Raw genomic sequence first — 27,257 nt, 5'->3', positions numbered from 1 at the left:
AAACCATTCAGTAAACTGCCAGCTACTGTCAGCGCCCAACGACCTGGAAAGCTTCCATGTAAACTCTTTGGAACAATTAACGCGTGGCTTAAAGCCAGGTAAAGTGTATGTAACAATCAACATGTGCCTGACAATAAGGTAAACTTTCTAAGACGTGCGACCAGCAGAAATGTAAACTACTTTAACATGAGACCAACAATAAGGTAAACTGCTGATCACTGCAACACAAGAACAAAGCAAGGTAAACTGCTGCTCACGAGACCAACCGTAAGGTAAACTACTGGTCGCTTAACACGATGGCCAACAGTAAGGCAAACTCTCCAAGTCAACATTTGGCCACAAGCCAGGTAAACTGCAAGTGACAAGTCTCCAACTGGTCTAAACTCACGTAAACTGCTCGTGGCTCGCAGCGAACAATCATATAAACCATCTGTAACAATCAGGTAAACTCCTAGTCTCTGTTAACACATACACAACAGTTGGGTAAACTACTTACCCTCATTGTGTGTCCAATAGTTACATAAAGTCAGTTGTGCGCGAGAATGAGGCGAAGCCGCGCAGGTAAACTCACTCAGCGTGTGTGGTCAACACGTGTAAGTAGCCATGCGGTATACACCCCACACCAGAGGCCTGTTGGTCTAGGGGTATGATTCTCGCTTCGGGTGCGAGAGGTCCCGGGTTCAACTCCCGGACAGGCCCTTGGTCTGACCGTTTTTTTAAAAGCCCGGGTCCAAAGCTTGATACACCAGCTTGTGAGGGTCTGCAGCGACTCAGCGTATCAGCGGCCTGTTGGTCTAGGGGTATGATTCCTGCTTTGGGTGCAGGAGGTCCCGGGTTCAAATCCCGGACAGGCCCAGTGGTCGTCCAACACGACTGATTTTATGCAAGTCATACACTCAAGTCACACACACACACACACACACACACACACATCCACACCTCTTCTATATATAAGTACGACTCTTGGTTTAATGGGACGCCCCGTGGTGTCCAAGGGTCGTACCGTCGTGCACCAAGGGTCGTACAGGTGTCGTGCTTGTCGTGGTCGCAAATGGGTCAGTGGTCCGTCGTGTTCAATGGGGTACGAAACTAGGTAATACGTCATCAACGCTTCAAAAAGCCGTCAACTCTACATACACAAAATATCAATTGCCACAATGAATTATATATATATATATATATATATATATATATATATATATATATATATATATATATATATATATATATATATATATCATAAACAAGTCCCAGGTGGGATTCGAACTCAAGGTGTACCAGTCCACCACTGTCATTGACAGAAACAACGCACATAACCTTTTAAAATACAACTGAAAGGATGTTATTTACAATCGTAACTTACAAAAAAAAATATTTTTCTTAGTTCTAGGAGCAATTTACGATGTAAAAACATATAGTAATAAGAGCTTACTAGTATCATAAGAAATAGTATTAACTAACGGGAGTTAAAACACTCCATAAAAACTGCCTCTTTCTCTCAAGAATTTTGCTCACAGGTAACTCATATGGAACCTCAATAGACTACAATGCTAAGGCATTTTACGTAAACTGACTACATATAAGAAATGCTTCCGTATGAAACAACTCGAATCATAAATAATCTATTAGAAAACTCCAATGATTCATCTCTAAAAATAGAGTTTTTAAGATAGGGTGAAGCGAGCGAATGTCAAAGAAAACGGGCGAAAGGCATGTGAAAAGGGAGGAGATGTGGGGAGTTGCCACGTCACATGTGCTGCCCGTTTTTTTATGCCAGGATGAACACGAATGTCCAATCCGTGTCCATCAGCTCCACTATCTATCTATCTATACATCTATCTATCTATCTATCTATATATATATATATATATATATATATATATATATATATATATATATATATATATATATAAGTCGATGCTAAAGCCGGTTTGAAAGGAAAACGCATAAAAAAACAAATGTAGATGCAAGTAAATTTAACATATACGACTGAAGCTGATCAAAAAATAAAAGTAATAAAGATATGTCTAAACGAAGATATGTCTAAACGATAATGATCCACTTCACACACACACACACAACACACATCAGAAACATTCAACCATCCTTACTTTTCAATCTGAGGGTCATAAAACATCTTGTTCGTCCTGGGTGAAACAAAAGAGAAGCGCTGGGCGTGGCCAGCGCGCTGGACCAGATACCGCGTACAAATCTCCAGTCAGCCATCTCTCTCTCTCTGTCTCTCTCTCTCTCTCTCTCTCTCTCTCTCTCTCTCTCTCATAAACAAATTTGCATTTGCGAATTTATGTACTGAAAATGAAACGTATATATATATATATATATATATATATATATATATATATATATATATATATATATATATATATATATATATAATTACTGAACATTATGAGATGTGTGACCTATTATTTAGTTTCTGCGCGTGTATGTCTGTATGTCTGTGCGCGTATATATATATATATATATATATATATATATATATATATATATATATATATATATTTCCAACGCATGATAAACCTACCTTTCCCCTCGCAATTATCTGTATGGACTACAAGTGTGAAGTCTGTGGAAGATGTATTTGTTTCTCTAATTGGGTCATTATCATGATAATCAACGAGTTTTCAACTTCAACCTTAATTTGGATGATAATTAGGGGGGCTTTGGGTTTAATTACCACTACTTCTACCAGGTTCATTAAGTAAGTTAAAGTCAAAAGCTTTGTCCAACAGATAACTCTACGTATAAACTATGTATACAACATGGCCTATGTGTAAGCTATGTATACACCATGACCTATGTGTAAGTTATGTATACACCATAACCTGTGTATAAATTATGTATAAACCATGACCTATACGTAAGCTATGTATAAACCATAAGCTATGTATAAAGCACGACCTGTGTATAAGCTATGTATAAACCATGACCTATGTATAAGCTATGTATAAACCATGACCTATGTATAAGCTATGTATAAACCATGACCTATGTATAAGCCATGTATACTCCATGACCTACGTATAAACCATGATCTATGTAAAAGCTATGTATACACCATGACCCACGTATAAACCATGACCTATGTATAAGCTATGTATAAACCACGTATAAACCATGAACTTCCGGACTAGCCTGATCTAAAGTAAAAAAATAAAAACCTCCTCAGTACTACATTATCCCGCTACTCACCCTTAGCGGCAACAATATACGGTATACAATGACCCTTGACATTAAATACACGGTAATCATACGGTGCACACTGACCCGCCCTCCTGACACTGCTGACCCCTGACATTAAATACACGGTAACCATACGGTACACAATGACCCGCCCTCCTGACACTGCTGACCCCTGATACTAAATATACGATAATCATACGGTACACACTGACCCTCCTGACACTGCTGACCCCTGACAATAAATACACGGTAATCACACGGTACACAATGACCCACCCTCCTCACACTGCAAATCCCTGACACTGTCTTCCTGACAACCCCCCCACCCCCCTCAACCCTGAAAATCGCCGCTCTGTCTTTACACACGTACATACAAACATACCGCTTCCAACCCCACCCCTTTTAACCATGACGCTCTGCAGCATGTGTAAGTTAAGTCAGCCACAGCGCCCCTTGCCTCAAGGCGCGCCCGGTAAACCCGAGCGTTTCATCTGTTCACGCGGCATTACCTCCCCTTAATCCCATTCCCCGGGAACCGCCGGGAGTAGAGAGAGAGAGAGAGAGAGAGAGAGAGAGAGAGAGAGAGAGAGAGAGAGGGGGAGGGGGGCAGCGCGTCCCTCAATAGCTATGGTGCAGAAGGGGGTGGGGGGAGAGAGAGGAAGAAAAAGAGGTTCATTAATGGTCTGTTTTGGACAGAGAGAGAGAGAGAGAGAGAGAGAGAGAGAGAGAGAGAGAGAGAGAGAGAGAGAGAGAGAGAGGAGGTCTCCAGCCAAAGGCATTTCCCTGAATGATACGAGGGGAGGAAAAAAGCTGGAGAGCCAACTTAACCCGGGGACAAAGGAGATATATCAAGTGAGAGAGAGAGAGAGAGAGAGAGAGAGAGAGAGAGAGAGAGAGAGAGAGAGAGAGAGAGAGAGAGAGAATAGAGCTAATGTCTCGTCGTTGAGTGAATGTCCGTCAAACGGTACTGGGGAACTTTTCAGTGGAGGTGGGGGGGGGGGGGGGGGGGGGGTCGGGAAGGAGGGAGGAGGGTCTTTTACGCCCCCCTTCCCCTCAGAGACCATCCTCCCTCCTCCCCAAAACACAGTTGCAAGGGCAGTGGGAGGGGGACGTTATAAACCCCCCCTCGATCACCTGCGCGTGTCACTCTCCCCCTCACCCGACCTCCTCCACCTCCACCTCCTCCTCCTGTTGTTGCTGCTGCCGCCTCACACCATCGCCTCAGTCGCCCGCCTCCCCTCGAACCGAACAGACGCAGCCGCTCCACACCGCAAGACTCCTCCTACAGAGGATACGCGTCGGGATTACGCTCGGTCCGGCAGATCCAAGCCCCACCTCTCTGAATTCCCCCTTGGCGCCCCCTCCAAAAAAGAGGGAAAGGGGGATTTACAAATCATGTCCCTCCTGACGGAGTAGCGACCAAGTCTCGGTTTTTTTTTGTCTTTTCTCCAGCGAGAGACTTTGGAACACACCCGACCGTCTCTTGACGTTATGGTAGGAAGGGGCCTTCGGGAACCCACGGTGGCATAGCGATGCCCCGGGAGGCGGAGTGAGGGCCATCGCATAGCACCGGAGGAGGAGGAGGAGGAGAAGGAGGAAGGGGGAGACGGAGGGAAGGTGGGGTTATAAACGCGTCGCAGGAGAGGGGAGGAGTGGAGTGTTGGAGGAGGACCTGCTGCTCCTCCTCCTCCTCGAGGGAAGGGAGGGATGGGGGAGGCGGCCGCGTCCGGCGCCCTAGACCCATCGTGGAACGCCACTAATGCCACGTCCAGCGACCGCGACGTCGGCGGAGATTGGGCAGACGAAGAGGAGAACGAGCGGGTCGTGTACATCTGCAGCGCCCTCTTCTCCTTCTTCTACATCCTGGCGGGGGTCGTCTGCTGCCGATGCTACTGGCTCCACCTCAGGAGGAAGCTAGAGGGCGGGGGCGTGGGCGGCGGAGGCGGGAGCAGCAGGAGCAACGCCGACGGCGCCCTCAAGTCGCCCGTGGCCACGAAGGCCGAGGGCGGCGTGGCCAAGGACGGGCCCGACCTGGTCGAGGCTCCTGTAGAGGAGGACAACGAGTTCTTGGAGACGAAGTGCTGTTAGGACGCCAGGGGCCCCGCCCGCCCCGCGGCGCCCCCGACGCCCCCGACGCCCCCGCTGCTGCTGCAACCACCACTGGGCAACCCGCAGGTCAGTTCTCGTTTTCTTCTTCGCAGTCCGAACCCAAACCCCCGTGCGATTAATAGTAATTATGACAATAATTACAGGCAGTCAGTAGCCGATAATCACCCACACAGCCAGAGGCTCAATATATACTACTACTACAACTAATAATTGACATAAAAAAAGATATAACCATCATTAATCATTATTCAAACTTTGTGCAACGTGTCACTAGATCGAGAGAGAGAGAGAGAGAGCTAGGGTGACATCATCATCACCCACCCCTCACCCTTCCCTTGACCCACTCCCTCAAGTTTGGATTCACATCAGTGGCCAATCCATCGCGGGAGTCCTGCATGAGGCAAAACCCTGTGTGATGAGGGGGAGGGGTAACTCTTGAATAGATTATTTACCCCCTCCATGATGACCCAAGGATTCTGGGGTGCATCTACCCCAATCGAGTAGACCAAGGGGGTTCTCCAGTCTATCAACCCCTCTCCCCCCTGAGAACGTGGGGAGGGGGGGGGGATCATGGGTCGATTTACCCCCCAGCCCCCAACCACTCCTATTTACCCCCCACCCCACCCCTGCCCGTGAGCCACAACGTCTGGGTGAACCTCTCTCTCTCTCTCTCTCTCTCTCTCTCTCTCTCTCTCTGAAGATCAAGGCTCGTGGTTCTGATCCCTCCCTCCCTGGCCGACAAGGGGCACCCTAACTACCTCTCCCTCAGGTCATCATTAACCCGAGGCCGAGCAGTGTCCTCATGCTTGCGTCCTTAATTACTAAATTAGCCGGGGCGTTCACTGACGAGGGCGCCAGCTTAGCGGGGTATCTCACAAACTGGAGGTGGGAGGATGGAGTGAAAAAGATTTTGAGCGATCGGGGCCTGAATCATGCAGGAGGGTGAGAGGCGTGCAAAGGAATAGAGTGAATTGGAAAGATGTGGTATACCGGGGTCGACGTACTGTCAATGGACTGAACCAGGGCATGTGAAACGTCTGAGGTAAACCATGGAAAGGTCTGTGGGTCCTGGGTGTGGATAGGGAGCTGTGGCTTCGGTGCATTACATATGACAGCTAGACAGCATTTGAACGCGCACCATCATAGAACATACAAATATATATATATATATATGTATATATATATATATATATATATATATGTGTGTGTGTGTGTGTGTGTGTGTGTGTGTGTGTGTGTGTGTGAGCGGGCCATTCTTCATGCCACGCACACTTCACCCACAGTATTAATGAAATATACACTGTGTGTATTTAGACAACTCTCAAAATCGAACCACATCAAAATCCCAGCCTTCACATTTTCTACGAAGTTTCCAAGATAGACACAGACTTAGCAACAATTAGCGTTAATGACAATGTGTTTTCTAGGGAAACGGTATTTCAAACTAAACTGTATCGTTTTTCATGAATACGAAATGTCAATTCTGTCTTACAAAAAAAAAAAAAAATTCTTTTGTCTTCTTAAAGTTAAACTTGTTGACATATTCTAAGTTTTATCCAATACCTTCTTGGAATATTTACTTCAGCTGTTAGAGAGGTTGTCATATTACAGGCAACGTGCAAATTACACACACACACACACACACACACACACACACACACACACACACACATATATATATATATATATATATATATATATATATATATATATATATATATATATATAATATAATATAATTTTTAAACCTCGCGTGTCCATTTTCTAAACTTTAAAAGAAACGTATTTAGCCTCGCTAATCCCCTAGATCCCTCTATTACCTATCAAACCTCATAACGAAGCCGCTTCAGACGTAGTTAATATTCTTGCGATAATTATTTTCAATGCATATCAACCGCTGCAATTTAAGGTCTCCATTAACAGGGCCTAACTACACTGCGATTTGTGTCATATCAAAACACGTCATGTCCCGCCATCCGAACACGAATAGACCCATCCCCCTTCGGCGTGAACCCCCAACGAACCTTCTCGCTCCCATCTGAATTGAACCCCAGTGAACCCTCCCTCCCCATCACTCCGAACCCATTCCCCCCGAGGGAAGAGTACATACTCTCACGTCTTACAACCATTCCCGCCCCAACCCACCCCCCTCCTTGATTCGAACACAATTCATTTCCCATTCCCTCACCCCCCACCCCTTCTTAAACCCCCTCCCCCACCCTGAACCACGACTGAACCCCTCAGCGTCTCGGTTCATCTCTGAACGGACGATTCCTGAGCACTTTTGCGAGAGGTTCAAATGGGGTTCTGTTTCCTACCCCGAGGGTCGGTAATGGGGGGAGGGGGAGTTTCAGCTAGTCTGAGAGAGAGAGAGAGAGAGAGAGAGAGAGAGAGAGAGAGAGAGAGAGAGAGAGAGAGAGAGAGAGAGAGGGCTGGAGCTGTTAGAAGGCAAGGAAGAAGAATAGGTGGGACAGGGGAAGGGGATAGTTTGCAATGAGAGAGAGAGAGAGAGAGAGAGAGAGAGAGAGAGAGAGAGAGAGAGAGAGAGAGAGAGAGGGGGGGGGGGGGAAGAACCTGGAAGACGCGCTAATTCGTGAACTAATTCACTACCGGATAGACGTAGTAGTAGTAGAGGTGGATAGATAAGAGGAACGGACGAAAATCAACAGGTGTGTGTGCGTGTGCGTGTCTGTGTGTGTGTGTGTGTGTGTGTGTGTGTGTGTGTGTGTAAAAGCGATCAATAACCAGTCTCTCCCCAGGCCTCGGATTAAAGCTGAAAGGCCTACGCCATTACACCCCCCTTTCCCCCTTCCCCTTCCACCCTTTCCCAGCTCTTCCCGTCCCCAGGACCTTGATGACGGAGGGATAGGAGGAGGATAGAGAGGCGACGACGACGGATGGCCATTACCCAGACGAAAAAAAAAGGGGGGGAGAAATGGGGGGGGAGGATGGTGATAGGTGGATGATGATGAATGGGAGGGAGGGGGGATAGTGAGGGGTAGTGATAGGCTGATGGTGAAGGGGGGAGGATAGTGAGGGGTAGTGACAGACTGATAGTGAAGGGGAGGGATAGTGAGGATGGTGATAGACTGATGGTGAAGGGGGAGGATAGTGAGGGGTAGTGACAGACTGATAGTGAAGGGGAGGGATAGTGAGGATGGTGATAGACTGATGGTGAAGGGGAGGGATAGTGAGGATGGTGATAGACTGATGGTGAAGGGGGGAGGATAGTGAGGGTTAGTGACAGACTGATGGTGAAGGGGAGGGATAGTGAGGATGGTGATAGACTGATGGTGAAGGGGGAAGGATAGTGACGATGATGATAGACTGATGGTGAAGGGGAGGGATAGTGACGATGATGATAGACTGATGGTGAAGTGGGAAGGATAGAAAGGAATGGTGATAGACTGATGGTGAAGGGGGAGGATAGTGAGGAATGGTGATAGACTGATGGTGAAGGGGGGAGGATAGTGAGGAATGGTGACAGACTACATTATGAGAGGCGAGCACACGTGAGGATAGTGTTCATCACACTGATGATGAAGGCAATAATGAGGTGGGAATACGTGGCCATATTGTGATGACTTAACCTGTACGTTGAGAGTGAAGATGATAGTGACGAAGGATGGTGCCTGGGGGCGCTGATGGTGAAGGTGACGACACCTAGAGAAAATGGGGGTGTGGGGGTGTTCTGAGGCCCAGTAGTGAGAGATAGTGAGGGATGATAATGATGATGATGATAGACAACGGAGAGAGAGAGAGAGAGAGAGAGAGAGAGAGAGAGAGAGAGAGAGAGAGAGAGAGAGAGAGAGAGAGAAGAGATGGCAAACCCATACCTCTTGAAAGAGCGAACCGGCAATTAAGCGCCCATTTGAAGGGGCATCCATACCGGTTCCCTTCCTTCCCCCCCCTCCCCGCCATGCCTCAGTCTGGCATGTGTGTAAAAAAAAAATAAATAAATAACACTTTCTCCTGACACTATAATATTCCCCGTACACCAGCCGAGCTCAGCCCCCTTCCCCCCCATCATCATCATCAAGGATTACGCGTCAACAGGTACAAAATAAAAAGCTTCATACGAGAACAAATATATCTGTCCAGCAACCACCACGCCATCATCCTTCCCCCCTCCCCCCCATAGATCAAAAGGTCAGAGGTCACGAGAGGGCAATTAGCTTGGAGTCGAGGGGGGGAGGGGGGATGGGGGGAGGGGGGTGTGTGAACGTGTCGCGTTCGAGGCTCGTCAGAATGTGTGTGGTGATCACCCCTCCTCGATTCTGAACTGCCAGTTCAACTGCCAGTTGAACGAGTTAATTAAAAAGCGCGGGGTCAACTGCCAGTTGAACGGGTTAATTAAAAAGCGCGGGGTCACGTATTTCGAAATGTTATGATGACGATTTGCCGATGAGAGAGAGAGAGAGAGAGAGAGAGAGAGAGAGAGAGAGAGAGAGAGAGAGAGAGAGGGGGAGAGGGAGGATTCGAACCCAGTCCCACACGCGTGGCAAGTCGATACGCTGAGAAAAAAAAAAAAATCCTAACCCTTTGATTAATACGACGATGCAACGCTTACGATACGACGGCATGGCCCTTATGAACAACGTCCTGACCTTTGGGGTCAGGTCAAACGCCAGTCTCATCAAAAAATACCCAAGGGTCGTACTGTCGTGCTCAAGGGGTCGTACCATCATGATCAATGGAGCCGTACCCCCCCCCCCGAGTCGTAGTCACGATCAATGGTCGTACGAGTCGTACCATCATAATCAATGGTCGTACCGCCTGAGTCGTACCATCATGATCCATGGTCGTAACCCCGTCATACCACAATAATCAATGATCGTAACCCCGAGTCGTACCGTCAGGATCAACGGTCGTACCCCAGAGTCGTACCATCATGACCAATGGTCGCACACACACACCCCCCCCCCCACAGAGTCGTACCGTTAGCCCACTGAATTACCCACACTTCTCTCCCTTTCATTCCCTCCAACCCCCTCCCCCACACCCCACAGAATGGACGCATTTCATCCATTATAACAATACCCATTACGTCTTGTTTTCATCCATTAGAACACTAACCATTACGTCTTTGTTTTTCTTTTCCCCAGTTCTGCTGTCGGCGACACCCACCCACCACTACATAGTCTGCTGGCGACAGCACCCCGTGCCTAACGCTCCAAAGCCATTCCACAAACACGAGGAAGCCGAGAAGACGAGAGAGAAGGCTTCTGTGTGTGTGTGTGTGTGGTGGTGTGTGTGTGTGTGTGGACCCTGGGAGGGCGCCGTGTATACAAAAGGCAGCAGCAGCAGCAGCAGCAGCATCTATGACAGGACACGGGTGTCAAAAGAAGACGATGATGGAGACCTACAAATCAAAAGGGTTTGTTGAATATATAAAAGTAGCAGTGACATGTATATACAAAGAGGATGAGCAGTTATAGAAAACGAGAAGGGTGGCAGAAGAGAGTGCTGTAAACATGTATAGGAAAAGCTGGACAATTGTGCAGGAGGTGGAAGTACGGCTACAGAAAACAGGAAGGCTGGTGTATAGAGGCAGCTTATCAAGAAAGAGAACGGCAGGTTATAGAAAACGGGAAGACTGATCCAGGGGTAACAATAACATCTACACAAGGCCTCTAGAGTTGAAAGAAAAGACTTGAGATATATCACACGTGGCACTTTAGGACCTGACGTGAAAATTTAAGGGGAAAAATGGCTTACATAGTCATGGGAAAGACTAGTTAGTGGGTGGCTTCAAGCAGAGCCGTGCAGATGTACGTGGTATCGAACCCTACGTTAAAACGGACTATGAATACGCAATTTCTGCCGAAGAATTATGGTAAAATAGAGTCTACATGCTCTTCTCTGTTACCATAAACATAAGATTCATTCTAGTTCAAACATTTTTAAAACATCAAAGGCATATTTTTATTCATTCTAGTTCAAATTTTTTCTAAATATCAAAGTTATACTTCAATTCACTCGAGTTCAAATTTTTCTAAGTATTAAAGAGATATTTTTATAAGTATGGTGGTACACAGATCGAAGAAAAGACATTATTGGAACGCCGATGAATAAAAAAAAAAAAATAAAGGATTACATCAAGCATGAAAAAAATAATAATATATCTGGAAAGTTCACCAAACAATGGAAAAACAAAGGAAAGTGTACTAATGAACTGAGGAAACAGGAAGGATAACTCCAACAGAAAGATGACATACGAGATATTGCAGGCGTCAGCAACGGTGGCGAAGTCATGTTTGTTTACACCGCCATATTGGAGGTCTAGTTCGCATATTTGCGGAGGATTCGTTTACTGACACACGTCTCTTTGATGGTTTTCAATTTTGTAGTTACTCGGAAAAAACAATAGAACTATAACAGAAGAGACGAGGATCCTGATATAATAATTAGTGGTATAAATTTATCGTAAATTCTTCCTTTTGGGCCTTGAATTAATACTAATCTTTTCAATGAATTTCGCGGGACTTAGAAATCGCTATATCCTAGCCTTACAATAACAACAATTTCGATGGAAATAATTTGCAATTCGTGGAAATCAATACCTCATGCGATCAACAAAAACTATCAAGAGTAAACAGATGTAAAAAAAAAATCTATGAATGAAAGATACGAAAAATTTGGCGATGGTATTTCGCGCCAACTTTCGCCCTGTCGAACAAGCATCCAATATGGCGACGTAAACAAGGAATTCGTGGCGTCTTAAACGCCATCTCTAACATCTTTGATGAATTATTATGATCGTATTAACTATGTAACATAATGAAACGATGGAAATATTAGATAAGAGTATTTGTAAATCAATGAAATGATGAAATATTAGGCTAGCTTTACATACACACCAAAATTGTATAAGACTATATACAAATCTATGTAAGCTGTATATACATATATATATATACACTGTATATATAAATTCAAACCCACTATTTTTGTAAATACTAAGTGACGGGAATACTAGTCAATATTCACACGCTGTACAAATGTTACCTCATTGTAAGTGATCATATGACCTCATATAACTTGTGTGCTTCAATGAAACCAATATATATATATATATATATATATATATATATATATATATATATATATATATATATATATATATACATATATATATATATATATATATATATATATATATATATATATATATATATATATATATATATAATATACGTCAGGCGTATAACATATATACGCCTCGCGAGACATTCCCTTCACTGCTAAGGCTATATATGTACTGAAGTCACTGCTTCACAACCAATATACACCACTGTGCGACCCCTTGAACACGACGGTACGACTTGAGCACGACGATACGATACTTGGGAACGGCACCACGACTCCTGAGCACGACGGTACGATACTTTGGAACGACAGCACGACTCTTGAGCACGGCGGTACGATACTTTGGACCGATAGTACGACTCCTGAGCACGACGGTACGATACTTGGGAACGATAGTACGACTCCTGAGCACGACGGTACGATACTTTGGGACGACAGTACGACTCCTGAGCACGACGGTACGATACATTGGAAAGATAGTACGACTCCTGAGCACGACGGTACGATACTTTGGGACGACAGTACGACTCTTGAGCACGACGGTACGATACTGTCGAACGACAGCACGACTCGAGCACGACGGTACGACCCTTGAGGACGACGGTTACGACCCTTGAGTACGACGGTACGACCCTTGAGGACGACGGTTACGACCATTGAGTACGACGGTACGACCCTTGAGGACGACGGTACGACCGCTTGAGCACGACGGTACGACCCTTGAGTACGACGGTAATTCCTCTTGAGCGCGACGGTACGACCTCTGAACAAGACGATTACGACTTTTGAGCACGACACGGTACGACCCACGAGCACGACGGCACGACCTCAGAACAAGACGGTTACGACCCCTGAGCACAACGCGGTACGACACACACGCACGCCCTCACACAATATAGGTCAGCTTATGAGCGTATGTGAGCAGAGGAGGTGGTTGTGTCGTCTATTCGTGGGGCTACATCGTTAAGGCGAGAATATGAGATGTGTGTGTGTGTGTGTGTGTGTGTGTGTGTGTGTGTGTGTGTGTGTGTGTGCGATTCTCTGCAAGGGCATACTTATCCAATCCATTATATAACCAACCCAGCTCTTTCTCCTCCCGCCTCCCTTACCAATAATAGAAACGACGACTCATTCCCACTGCCGTAAGCCCCTACCCCTGTCTCAAGCGCCTCCACTCCTGACACATCCATCTACAGGAAACTACATTCCCGAGACATGCTCGATCCACACTTTCACCCTCTATGTTTTGGACATCGACTTAACATGGAACAGGATTCCCATGCAAAGTATATATATATATATATATATATATATATATATATATATATATATATATATATATATATATATATATTACACGATATATTACACGATATTTAATGTCCCAAGAGACAAGTTCCTTAAAGCGGGCCTGTTTTGCAATGCCGCCTTTAAGACACAAATTCCTCTATTTCATTTTTTTTTCAACGAAATACGTGGTCTGGCAACTCATCCCAACAATCCTTCACTATCATGTCAGAAAAAAAAAATGTGTAGACGGTAGAGGTTTCTATCAATCTAAATCCTATATCCCAAATGCCTATTGAAAGATGTTAGTATATACTACGAAAAACAAAAAACAAGAGGCAATGTTTATATAAACAAACAACTGTACTGACGGCAGGGTGTCTTGTAAGTGACCTCAATAAAATGTGTATTGTTTTCTCTGTTGTTTCTACGAACCCCGACAGTTAGCTCACAAGTACTTGGGGAGGGAGACAGATGTGGCACACCTGGATCAGTGTCTACTGACGAGGGACGATAACCTTCTGGAGGAGGACAGTAATGGTACACTACAATCCTGATCCCTCCAGATGGAGGAGGGGAAAGTAAAGTGCTCCTTCTTACCTACCCGCCCGTAAGGACCTCTTGACCTTTCTATATACCATCAGGGGGACCATTTTCTAACCCCCCTCTCTAAAAGACGCTGGCATTCACAAGCTATCTTGTTAAGTCTCTCCCACCCTTCCACTAAGGGAGAGAGAGAGAGAGAGAGAGAGAGAGAGAGAGAGAGAGAGAGAGAGAGGAGTCCCAAGTCTTTCCCTCCACCCATTTCTAAACAGCTTCTCCCTTCGTCATCTTCCCCCCCTTACTGCAACCCGGCATCTCACACGAGGGGCTGCTCACACTCAAACATATTCATCGTCCGACTGAGTTTGATCACTCTAAGGCTGCTTTGATCAAGTCACTCTTCTCTCTTTTCTCTTCTCCACTGCGGACAGAACTCCAGGACCCCCTCAGCCTCTTCGCTGCACCTCACACCCCCCCTACTCTGACTCGAGGTACGACGCGTACCAATGCAGCTGCTCTCTCTCTCTCTCTCTCTCTCTCTCTCTCTCTCTCTCTCTCTCTCTCTCTCTCTCTCTCTCTCTCTCTCGTGCGCGCGCTTCGCAAACTGCAGTGACCCGAATCACGACTGCGGTGACGTTTGCGGGGGGGCCCCACTAATCCAGTCCGCGGGTCCGCTAGCACACACCCGCGTCTCCCTCCCCTTCGCAAGTCCCCTGATGTGCAATATCGACCCCTAATGTGTCTTTCATAACAACATTCCTGGTGCTCAGTCTAACAACCCCCCACCCCCCCAACCCATCCCCACCCCCCCTGCTCCCCTAAACCCCCCCCCCCCACTAACCAGGGTAATAAAAAAAAATCTTGGGTCTTCTATCCCAGACTCCAATCCCCAGAACCTTGAAAACCAGTTTCCATCTCACAATTTTGAGGCCAGCGTTACAAGGGGGGGGGGGGTTCACCAGGTTTCCTCCCCCATACTGAAAAGTCTCCCGACTCTCTCTCTCTCTCCCTCTCTCTCTCTCTCTCTCTCTCTCTCTCTCTCTCTCTCTCTCTCTCTCTCTCTCTCTCTTTCCTTCACGAGCAGCCACCATCTATATGCCCGCCGATTATATTTTTTTCCCGTCGTTAGGGGAAAAAAAAAAAATAAATAAAAATCGCCATCGCCCTCTTCCACGCCCCTGTAACAACCCCCACCCCCCCCTCCTCCTCCACTCCCTCCCACGCCTTGTTCAAGTGACCAACAGGACAATACTTACGAGTGGCCCCAAGCAGGCGCGCCTCAGTACATACTATGGCTGACATAAATACGACAGGACTATGAACCTCATATGGGTGAGGATGTCTCAATCTATGAGGATGTCTCAATCTATGAGGATGTCTCAATCTATGAGGATGTCTCAATCTATGAGGTTGTCTCAGTCTATGAGGATGTCTCAATCTATGAGGATGTCTCAATCTATGAGGATGTCTCAATCTATGAGGATGTCTCAATTTATGGTATTCTCAAATCAATTTCCAAACCGTCCATGACTTCTACCTCCCCCCTGACTTTGCTAATGGTGGGATGGCATTATCATCCACCGTGAAGACACTCTCAAACTCATTCTCCAGCTCCTCATATATATATATATATATATATATATATATATATATATATATATATATATATATATATATATATATATATTCCCTCATCATTCTCACTCATTCTTCCCTGCAAGCTCCTTAACCTAATTACCAGTTCATAATTAGATAATCTACTCAAAGGGTTAAGATTAAAAAGAGTCTCGTGTTTATAATCAACTAAGCTTCTGTTTACAGCAACAGGTATTCTAATTAAAACTCCGTTCACACGTGTGTGTGTGTGTGTGTGTGTGTGTGTGTGTGTGTGTGTGTGTGTGTCCAGGTAATTAGCGACGGGTAATTACGGTGTTTGAGAGAAATGAAATGCGTACTCGAACACCGCTGGTTACACACGTTCGTCTGGTGGAAAGTCTCACAGAAAACGTGTTGGTTGTGAATAACAACTCTCTCAGCCCAAAGTTCACCCCCCGCCCCCAACCCACACCTCTTGAGCACCACCTTACGATCCATAAGAGCGAGGTTACGATCCCCTGGGGGAATGTCTGGCTTGGCGTTTTGACCCGGCCACTGTAAGGGTCACGCTGTAGGCCAGGCCGGGCTATCGTACCCATGGGTCGCACCGACGTGCTCCAGGGCCGTACCTACGTGGTTTTAGGTCGTATACGCCGTGCTCAAGGGTCGTACCTTCGTGCTTTTAGGTCGTACACGTCGTGATAACGGAGTTGATGAACGTTAGCTGGGAGGGAAAGAGTGTGTGTGTGTGTGTGTGTGTGTGTGTGTGTGTGTGTGTGTGTGTGTGTGTAAATATGTGCTATCGTGTGTCTGTATGGATGTGCATGTACATAATGTACGTATGAATATGAGTAAATGAGTTGGTAAAACCGGCACAAGTAACTGCGTACGGTAAACGAGGCAAAAATTAATTAATGTAGATGCATCATTTTTTTAATCTTTAATGTTGAAAGCTCCAACCACGGACCAAAGTCCACATCGAGGCCAGCCTTTCATTGAAATATAAAGAGATTAATGAAAGGGAGAACGAGGAGACAAGGAAAATGTAATTTACTCACTTGGGGGGGGGGGGGGGGAAATTAAAAAATTAACTCGTTTAAAAAGTGCCAGGTCACAGTTAACTGGGGAAAGACATCTGAGAGGAGAGAGAGAGAGAGAGAGAGAGAGAGAGAGAGAGAGAGAGAGAGAGAGAGAGAGAGAGAGAGAGAGAGAGAGAGAGAGAGAGAGAGAGAGAGAGAGAGAGAGAGAGAGAGAGAGAGAGTTTCGAAATGAAGGGAAAGAAGAATTAAGTCATCAAAGCGGCCCACTATTGAATAACTAGTCAAAGGAGGAGGACGACATGCGACACAGTGAGCGAGTTAAACGAATCGCTAAACGAATTACCAAAAAGACACTGAGTTAAACGAATGGCTATACGAATGATAAATGAGACACAGCGAGCGAGTTAAACGAATGACTAAACGAATGACAAATAAGATACACAGTGAGTTAAACGAATGGCTATACGAATGATAAATGAGACACAGTGAGCGAGTTAAACGAATGACTAAACGAAAAACAAATGAGAACACACAATCAAACGAATGGCTAAACGAATCACAAATGAGACACAGAGATAAACGAACGGCAGAGAACACATAAAAATCTAAATGACCCGAAATGTAATGTTATCGGGCATATTCTGGCGATACATCCCAAGTCTGTGACACCCTGAAATACATATACCCTGTAATCATGTAACCCGTCTTGATAATGACCCCTCTGTATCCGGTACACTGACACAATTTATACCCAAGACGCACATACGTTCTGTGTACTGCATACCTTGCATCTGATGCACTGCTATTGACAGCTGTATGTCAGCTGTACACTCTCAGTACAACTCCTCCCCAATCAACTCATCCACCCTTTTAACCAACAGAAATATTAGTTTGTGCCCCTCGTCCCCTTTGCCACTATACCCACTGCACGCTCTGTGCTCGCCTCCACCTACCCCCGTAGTCAAATATTAGCTTGTGCCCCTCGCCACCTTGCCACTGTACCCACTGCACGCTCTGTGCTCGCCTCCACCTACCCCCGTAGTCAAATATTAGCTTGTGCCCCTCGTCCCCTTTGCCACTGTACCCACAGCACGCTCTGTGCTTGCCTCCACCTACCCCCGTAGTCAAATATTAGCTTGTGCCCCTCGTCCCCTTTGCCACTGTACCCACTGCACGCTCTGTGCTTGCCTCCCTCCACCTACCCCCGTAGTCAAATACCCCCTCAGCCCAAGCAAATCACTGATGAAATAATTCATATATCCTTCAATAAAAGAGACAGAGAAGAAAAGGTGACAGAGCCAAAGGGAAACCCACTCAATAGCGACAAATAAACGGAAGCTACAACGGTGGTTTTAAACGGAAGGAAGGAAGGAAGTGAACGGCGAATAAACGCGACTATAAATAAGACGGAGAACGGGTCGTCCGCCGCTTCGTCACAAGACTGACCAATAACAAGGCCGCTTCCATCTCGCCCAGGGATCTGTGTCTTCCTAATCTCCCTCCTCGTTGGCTCTCTTCTCCCCCCACCGCCAAAACACCGCGCTCTCCTCCCTCCCTCCCCACCTCACGCAACCGATCATCCCGTCCAACATCGCTAACCCGATTACGGTCGGGGGGTATATTGACAAGAGCCGAGGGGGGGGACACACACGCGACTGAACCATGGCTGCGTCGGGGGTAAATGGACGACATTAAGGGGTAAACTGATAGCAAGACGCACCCCTCTACACGTCGAAAAACGATGGTACGACCCTTGAGCACGACGGTACGACCCTTTGAGCAAGACGATGACCCCTGAACACGACGGTACAACCCTTGAGTACGGCGCTACGACCCTTGAGCACGACGGTGACCATTCAGCACGACGGTACGACCCCTGAACAAGACGGTGCAACCCATGAACAAGACGGTATGACCCTTGAGCACGACGGTACGACCCTCGAGCACGACGGTGACCATTCAACACGACGGTACGACCCTTGAGCACGACGATACGACCCTTGAACACGACGGTACGACCCTTGAACACGACGATACAATCCTCGACTACACCGGCACGACCTTGAGCACGACAGTACAAACCCTTTCAGGATCGTATCAGACTCACGCTGTCGTACTATTATGAGCCAATGCCGTCGTGGCCGAGGCTTGTCCTTGTCGTTGTAGAGGGTCGTGCTGTCGTGGTCGAGGGTCGTGCCCCCCACATACTCAAAGGGTCGTTCTGTCAGGCATAAGGGCTATAATGGTACGGTCGTGCTTAAATAAGGATCGCACCGCGTCGTGCCTCCCGGGGGAGTTAATAATGCTAATGTTACTGATTAATGATACGTGTTGAGACCCTTCTGGTATCATTACGCTAATGGGCCGGGTCATGAAAGCTCTCTCTCTCTCTCTCTCTCTCTCTCTCTCTCTCTCTCTCTCTCTCTCTCTCTGAGGGACCCCGTTTAGCATGCTGATATAGGAGATATACGTAACTGCTCAAATCACATCGCCTGTTGTTTCATCTTCAAATAACTGTGACGACATGTTCTACCTACTATTTTCACACCCAATGATAAACGAATAATGATAAAAAAAAACAATATAAAGGACTTTCATCAGCATCTTTACGGCCCAATCTTAAATACACGTCGACAGAATTAGCCTCGTCTTGGCCTGGCCAGGGAATTAGGGATCACACACACACACTCCGTGCTTCGCGGTGCGATCAAAAAACTTAAATTAATTTAATCCTTTAAGCCGGAGCAGTTCAATTACAATGGATAATGAGCTTTAACCGTACGATCATCCATTGTGTGATATACCTACATTGTCTAACAACGCTTAAGTGTCACTAATGCTAATACCACTTTACTTCCAAAACGCCCATTGAAATTAATGATAGAAAAAAACATACGCAGATTTCTTATTAAAAGGTTATATTCATGAGTTACGAGAAACGAGAAAGCGTAGAGAGAAGCATGCGCTAGGCTACAATGAAACTTTCTTATTTCATTTCTAACCATCAGCATTGTTAACACCAAATCACTTTCATACCAACCACTGCAGCAGTTACGGGAACCAAGTTTTGATCTCCGGGTAAATTTCACCAAGACACATCGAATGCCTCTCGAGGGAAGGCACTGAAGAAAAAAAAAGATGGCTTCCAGTCCTACATAATACTTGGTAATGGCTTTTCCAACCTTCAAGATCTGAGTCTATTTCAAGTCGTAACTTGAATTAGTCTGGATCGGTAGATTGTCTGGATTTTATTACCTCCACGTTGGGTAAGTTTGGTTCTAAGTTATTCTATTACCTCCACGTAGGGTAAGTTTGGTTCTAAGTTATTCTATTACCTCCACGTAGGGTAAGTTTGGTTCTAAGTTATTCTATTACCTCCACGTAGGGTAAGTTTGGTTCTAAGTTATTCTATTACCTCCACGTAGGGTAAGTTTGGTTCTAAGTTATTCTATTACCTCCACGTAGGGTAAGTTTGGTTCTAAGTTATTTTTGTTTACTGCCAAGGCCACGGGGTCGTCTGCTCTCACATTTCGTTACGTTAAGAGGGTTACATAAACACAGATTACGCGGCTAAGATTATAAATGGTAAACTTGGGCCACATTTTGCTGGCTTTGATCAAGTTACCCTGCGTTGCGCTAGGCTAGACTGGATTACGTTACGCTACACCCAATAATATTACGTTGCTCTAAATCAGGTGGGATTTAATTTCATTACCCTGGGTAGAATTATGTATCTGGCTACATGACCATTGCTAACCTACGAAGGCAACCACATCTAACCTTGTTATAACCACTGCGATGAAGTGGCCAGGTCCGGACTTCAACCCACATTGTAATGTGAATTAACAAACACCGACTCTATTGTGATAACTTTATCATTTTGTACTTTGCTTTCCTTGCCTACACACAGCAGCATCGCTGCGCCTGACGTCACTGCCATTATCACTTCCATACGCTGGCTTCCAAACCAGTGATGAACCGTCCCAACCCTTCCCTAAAGATGGGTATCATTAAAACTAATTACAGCTCCGCACTCGAATGATCATTAAACTACAATGCTCCACGATATAGCTACGAGAGACCACGTGAAAATAACATGATCAACACTCTGTAGTACATATGGCTAGGTAACGACAGCAAATAAAAATCAGAGGAAATATGAATATCAAGTGGTTGTGGTTTTAATACCGAGGCGAGCTGTACAGGCAAATCAAGCTAAGGACCTTTTTAAAAAGCCCTGTGCAAGACCGTACGACCCTTAAATATGATTAAGGGACCTTTAACCTAATCCTTAAGGGTCTGGTTAATTGCCACCACACCCTATACCAGAGGGTCGTACTTGCTCACGGGGTTATGAAAGTAGGTTGGTGTGAATCGATAAAATGTTCATTTTTAAATTAATGTAATCCTATCTGCACTCACTTCTTGATTTCAAAATACTTGGTAACAGTAGAGTAAAACGCAATCTGACCTAACCTAGCCTAGCCTAACTAACCTTATCTAACCAATCTACCCTAACCTAGCCTAACCTTATCTAACCTAACCTAGCCTAACTAACCTTATCTAACCAATCTAACCTAACGTATCCTAGCCTAGCCTAACTAACCATATCTAACCAATCTAACCTAACCTAACCTATCTAACCAATCTAACCTAACCTAACCTAACCTATCTAACCAATCTAACCTAACCTAGCCTAAGCATCAGTCGTGCTCTCCGAGATAAGTCACATCATTACGAGAAAAAAAATTACATTAATTCCAAAGTAATAACCTGTGGTTTTCATGGCACCACCATACTTTCGCGTGAGTACTTTCCAGATACCTTTAAAGTAGTTAATTAAATGTCCAATTCTAAGACCACTATGACATACACGGCAAAGTATTAAAGCATATCACACGGTTAATGACCAGCCAACACCACGAGAAATACCAGACAACAGGCCATTAACTTGTGGCCAGGACTCACTAGTGCAATCTTCAGTTGACAACCCACATCATCATACCACAGCATACATCCTGGTCATCTCGTTCGATCCAGATGAACACTTACAATTCACCTAAAGTGGCACAGTTTGGTGTCACTGTACAATCCACGAACACAAAGTTTACTTAAAAAAAGAAAAAAAGGACGCCATACCTTCAGTTTGAGTTGAATGATGTGGTAAATGAGTCCAATAAGCAATCCTTTTGGCGTCCCGTTCAAAACTCACGACGCGTCGAGGCCACTTCTTTCGCAGACTGAGCGTCCATTTGGTCCTTGTCCTCGCCACTCTGCCTCCTGAACTGCGCACCACTACCACTTGCAACACTCTGAAAGCCATTTCACGAGATCAGGACACTGCGTACGGTATAATTTTCACAATTTAAAATCCCAAAACAGTTGTCATCTCCCTTACCCGTGCAAGCCCAGCGAGCGCCAGTGTTGACTAGCGGCGAAAACATGAACTACTCTACCGTACGGGAGATATGAATACATTTATTTTATCATAAACATTAGTCATAAGCCATATATATATAGTGTATATGGCTTAAATAATTATCTACGATAATTGAAGATGGTGATAATTAATTATTTCTTATCGCTGGTGGACGTGGTTAGACGCTGACGGCATTAATGGCTTTGGGAGTTGACAGACCTGAATTTCGACAACAAACCCACTTATCATTATTATCATCGTTATTTATATCTATCATTATCAAAAGGCCCCAGTCCTGGACGAAACCTTCGACAGGGCCTTGGGTGAAACATAAAGGACAAAAAGACAATATAAAAATTAGGGAGTTGGAGAAATCTTGCCTTTCGTATATATATATATATATATTTCATGTTCATCATATTTAACTGTTCTCTTTCGTAATACCAGATGCAATCAGCATAAATGAAGCATAAACGGGTCTATTTACCAGTCATTGAATTACTGAATTATCAGGTAACCTAACAAAGTGACGTTAGAAATGCAGTTATTTCGCGAGTCGGCGAAACTCAAATTCTAAATATTTTGAAGAAAAAAAAATAATTTATGTAAATCCCGTAATTAGTGGATTAGACAGAGATCTATTATTACACTGATCATTAAACAGAACCATTGTTTTCTTTTTCTAAAGCCTTGACCAGAGATCGAAGCGAAAAAAAAGGTATCAAAGTAATTACTGGCATGTTGTCCTCAGTGTGAATAAACAAATCATTACGTCACCATCTGCATGGAATAAAAGGGCGATGTTGGCTTAAACAATGAATCCTTCAATATATATATTCTATCAATATGAGGTTTTAAATAACGTTAGAAAATGTTAGATCTCGAATTCCAATGGCCTGCATCCTAAATGTGTGTGTGTGTGTGTGTGTAATGGATGGCCAGGACTAAGCATGACACTTGCTCATGTCAATGACAGCCCGTTCTCTGGTATGCCATGTCTGACACAGGCCGGGTGGAAGTGCTCCCAAACTAAATAATGTAACATGAGAAGTAATAAATAATAAATGACACGATATTGTATTCTATGGATTCTTACGATAACATACTTATCAAACAAGCCACTTCCAATAAATTTTCGCTATTCATCGTCCTTTTTTTATCATTATTAATTAGCATGCTCCCGTGAAGTTAATGTCAACAGACACCTGAAGTTTAGGGCCATTTGAAGTTCTCGTTTTCTTCCCGGCCATGTAAACAACTCTCCAAAACTTTTAGCCTAGCATTAAAACTTTGTCCAGTTCTCGGTAAAATAACTTTTCCTCTGAAGAAATTTCACTGTTCTTCTATCAAAGGTTAAATACTCATAAGCTTTAACCTATTTTCTAAAGACAGGGTATATATAACTACACATGCAAAAACTATGGTTATTCTTTTTTAAATCATCGAAAGCTGGTTACGAATATACTCACAAATAAGATCATAAAAAGCTTATTCCCTTAACGAGTGAAACGTCAAACATGTTTATTCATTTATCTATTATTCATTTATTCATTTACATCAGAATCGTTTTATGAATTATTTTTGTGGAATGAGTATGATGTGAGCATCATATGCTCTCTGCTTTGAACGTGTTGAATAAAAAAGATTTTTTTTTTTGGGGGGAAGGCTAACCTAATGCATGTAGATAGTAGAAGGTTGTAGATGGTAGATGGTAGACAGCCTCTCTACCAGGGCATACCAGGTATATTACAGGTCCTAACCCACCGCCTAGGTACTGGAAGGGATAGTGAAGGCTGTGTATTGAACCAGCACTTCAGTGGCTGTCAAGTTGGACTTCTATGACCCAGGTAGCTGTCTTCTTGCTGTCTCGCCCACACGTAGCCTACTGGCATTCTGTCCTTAAAAATACAATCTCTCCTTCTTACATGTAACACTTGACAACAATCAACCCACATAACTTAGTCTTCGTAACTCTGGTTTTTTCCTAATAGGAACATGAGGTAGACACGTTAGGTAGAAGTAGACATGGTAGAGACATTAGGAAGGAGCAGTTGGTAGAAGTAGTTAGTAGATAGATAGATACTCTAATGCAGATGACTTTAATTTCTTTATCATCATTATATTACTATGATCTGTAAACTACCCATATTTGTCTCCATGAGTAAACATGTATAAACGCATTGTAAACAGGTTATCCCAATAACTAAATAGCTGGAATAATAATAATAATATCAATAATAATAATAACAATAATAATAATGATAATAATGACAATAATAATAACAATAATAATAATAATAATAATAATAATAATAATAATGTGAATAATGTGAATAAGAGCAAGGTTATTAGGTACAGTAGGGGTGAGGGTCAAGTCAATTGGGAGGTGAGTTTGAATGGAGAAAAACTGGAGGAAGTGAAGTGTTTTAGATATCTGGGAGTGGATCTGTCAGCGGATGGAACCATGGAAGCGGAAGTGGATCATAGGGTGGGGGAGGGGGCGAAAATTTTGGGAGCCTTGAAAAATGTGTGGAAGTCGAGAACATTATCTCGGAAAGCAAAAATGGGTATGTTTGAGGGAATAGTGGTTCCAACAATGCTGTATGGTTGCGAGGCGTGGGCTATGGATAGAGATGTGCGCAGGAGGATGGATGTGCTGGAAATGAGATGTTTGAGGACAATGTGTGGTGTGAGGTGGTTTGATCGAGTAAGTAACGTAAGGGTAAGAGAGATGTGTGGAAATAAAAAGAGCGTGGTTGAGAGAGCAGAAGAGGGTGTTTTGAAATGGTTTGGGCACATGGAGAGAATGAGTGAGGAGAGATTGACCAAGAGGATATATGTGTCGGAGGTGGAGGGAACGAGAAGAGGGAGACCAAATTGGAGGTGGAAAGATGGAGTGAAAAAGATTTTGTGTGATCGGGGCCTGAACATGCAGGAGGGTGAAAGGAGGGCAAGAAATAGAGTGAATTGGAGTCATTGTTATACAGGGAGTTGACGTGCTGTCATGAATTGAACAAGACCAATTTTTATTGTTTTCTAAGGCGGGTTGGTGGTAATAACCATGGAAGCTTGTGTAGAGTATGTAGATAATTTCGTAGATGAGATGACTGTTATGTTTTTCACATGTGTATAGGGGTGGGTATAGGCCATATTTTCTCCATGTTCTTGCTAACGCATCGCAAACGGTACAATCAGCGAAAAAAATAAAAAAATAATAAAATAAAAAAAAAATAATAATGAAATAATATAATAATAATAATAATAAAATAAAACAATAAAATAATAATAATAATAATAATAATAATAATAATAATAATAATAATAATAATAATAATAATAATAATAATAATAATAACCGACTTGCCTTTCAACCCCCTTCTAACAAGTTGGATTTGGGAGGGGGTTACAATTCTCTTTTTCTCTCGTGGCGTCTTTACAAAAGACGTGCGGTTTAATAAAGATAATAATATTCAGAGGTCTGTAATGAGATTCAATCATGTGTACACCACATCCGGGTTCAGTAATGGGTACACTGTGGGGGGGAAGAAGAGAGTTCCGTAAACTGGTTGGTCGTTCGTTCTCACGGAGCCAAGACATCCAATACTCCACTCGCTGACCACGACGGTACGACCCTTGTATATGACGGTACGACCCTTGTATATGACGGTACGACCCTTGTGTATGACGGTGTGTGTGTGTGTGTGTGTGTGTGTGTGTGTGTGTAAGTGTGTGTAAGTGTGTGTAAGTGTGTGTGTGTGTGTGTGTGTGTGATATGCCGTTCAAGGACAGTGGAAGTGGTAGCCGTGTTTTATTAAACCTTAGTGAACGGCAAGAAGAGCCCTCTGTCATGCAAATTATTACATTAATTTGAATCTCTCTCTCTCTCTCTCTCTCTCTCTCTCTCTCTCTCTCTCTCTCTCTCTCTCTCTCTCTCTCTCCGTAGGGAGATCTATTGAATTTCAAACGACACGAGGGTCAGACTTGTCGTTTTCGATGGTAAAGGAAGAAAAAAAAATATAATGGAGTGCGAAAGGAGTATGTCACGAGAGAGAGAGAGAGAGAGAGAGAGAGAGAGAGAGAGAGAGAACGAGTAAAGTGCGTTTCGCATAACAATAAAGGTGAGGGGGTGGAAGGACACATGACCCCCCCCCCCACCTCCTGCCATAAGCATACATTATTAACCTTTTAAATGGTCGTGAATCCAAAAATTGTAACAGTCAATTTACACCCATGGAAAATCCGAACTGTTGCCTGTAATGGATTCTTCAGCTAAATATCCCCCAGGAGCCAAAAGCTTGGAATACTATCTATCGATGCCATTCTAGGACAAATATATCTATCTATCCCTTGAGTACGACAACTTATCCTCTGGCGTACGAAGACGTGATCCCTCTTATACATAAACGATGATTCATCCCTTAAGTACGATAATCAAAGTCTTTGAACTCAGTCAGGTCGTTCGATGGCGTCTGGTTCGTCGTACTTACGACTCTAAGTCGTTCTCGAGGAGGTCAAGTCGTCGTGCTCATGGGTCACAGTCATCGCACAGGAGAAGGGGTCAAATCATCGTACTCAAAGGGGTGAAGAAGCTCTCGACAACCACGACGTCATCAAGCAGACGCTTGATGACGTCATGACGGCTGAATTAAATCTTTTTTTTTTACTCCAACTCGAACCAATTAACGTCATCTAGAATCCGGATATTGTAGCGGGTCTTCTCCAGTGGAGGTCAAACTCATAAAAAAAAAGTCATGCCTAGCTACTAGGATCCTTCTAGGAGTTAAGAAAGGGAGAGAGAGAGAGAGAGAGAGAGAGAGAGAGAGAGAGAGAGAGAGAGAGAGAGAGAGAGAGAGAGAGCCATGACTGGTCACTTACCATGATCTCGTCTTCAATAAGCTATTTCTTTTTTTTTTACGCCCTTCCGTCACTGTGTACATGATCTCTGTAAAAAAAAAAATATAAACCCTTCG

General features: G+C 44.3%; 1 protein-coding gene, 1 long non-coding RNA gene and 2 other non-coding genes across 4 annotated transcripts in view; 3 read left to right on the top strand and 1 right to left on the bottom strand.

The window, feature by feature from the left end:
• The window catches only part of LOC139746145 (uncharacterized), a 52,836-nt gene extending 30,520 nt beyond the window's left edge, over positions 1–22,316 (bottom strand). The window contains exon 1 of the long non-coding RNA XR_011712079.1: positions 22,008–22,316. This is a non-coding gene — a long non-coding RNA (uncharacterized lncRNA). The remainder of the gene's footprint in view (positions 1–22,007) is intronic.
• TRNAP-CGG (transfer RNA proline (anticodon CGG)) lies at positions 628–699 on the top strand. Its single transcript has one exon. It is a non-coding gene; the product is annotated as a tRNA-Pro (tRNA).
• TRNAP-UGG (transfer RNA proline (anticodon UGG)) lies at positions 784–855 on the top strand. The gene has a single exon. It is a non-coding gene; the product is annotated as a tRNA-Pro (tRNA).
• LOC139746132 (uncharacterized) lies at positions 4,411–12,415 on the top strand. The gene is made up of 2 exons (XM_071656989.1): positions 4,411–5,379; positions 10,419–12,415. Exon 1 carries the CDS (start codon positions 4,912–4,914, stop codon positions 5,290–5,292), a length of 381 nt encoding a protein of 126 aa, XP_071513090.1. The 5' UTR covers positions 4,411–4,911; the 3' UTR covers positions 5,293–5,379; positions 10,419–12,415.
• Positions 22,317–27,257: the final 4,941 nt, after the last annotated feature.

This window comes from Panulirus ornatus, chromosome 64, assembly GCF_036320965.1.
Source record: "Panulirus ornatus isolate Po-2019 chromosome 64, ASM3632096v1, whole genome shotgun sequence".
NCBI classification, from domain to species: Eukaryota; Metazoa; Arthropoda; class Malacostraca; order Decapoda; family Palinuridae; genus Panulirus; species Panulirus ornatus.
The sequence above is the reverse complement of the archived record's forward strand: the minus strand, read 5'-3'. Positions and strand labels throughout refer to the sequence as shown.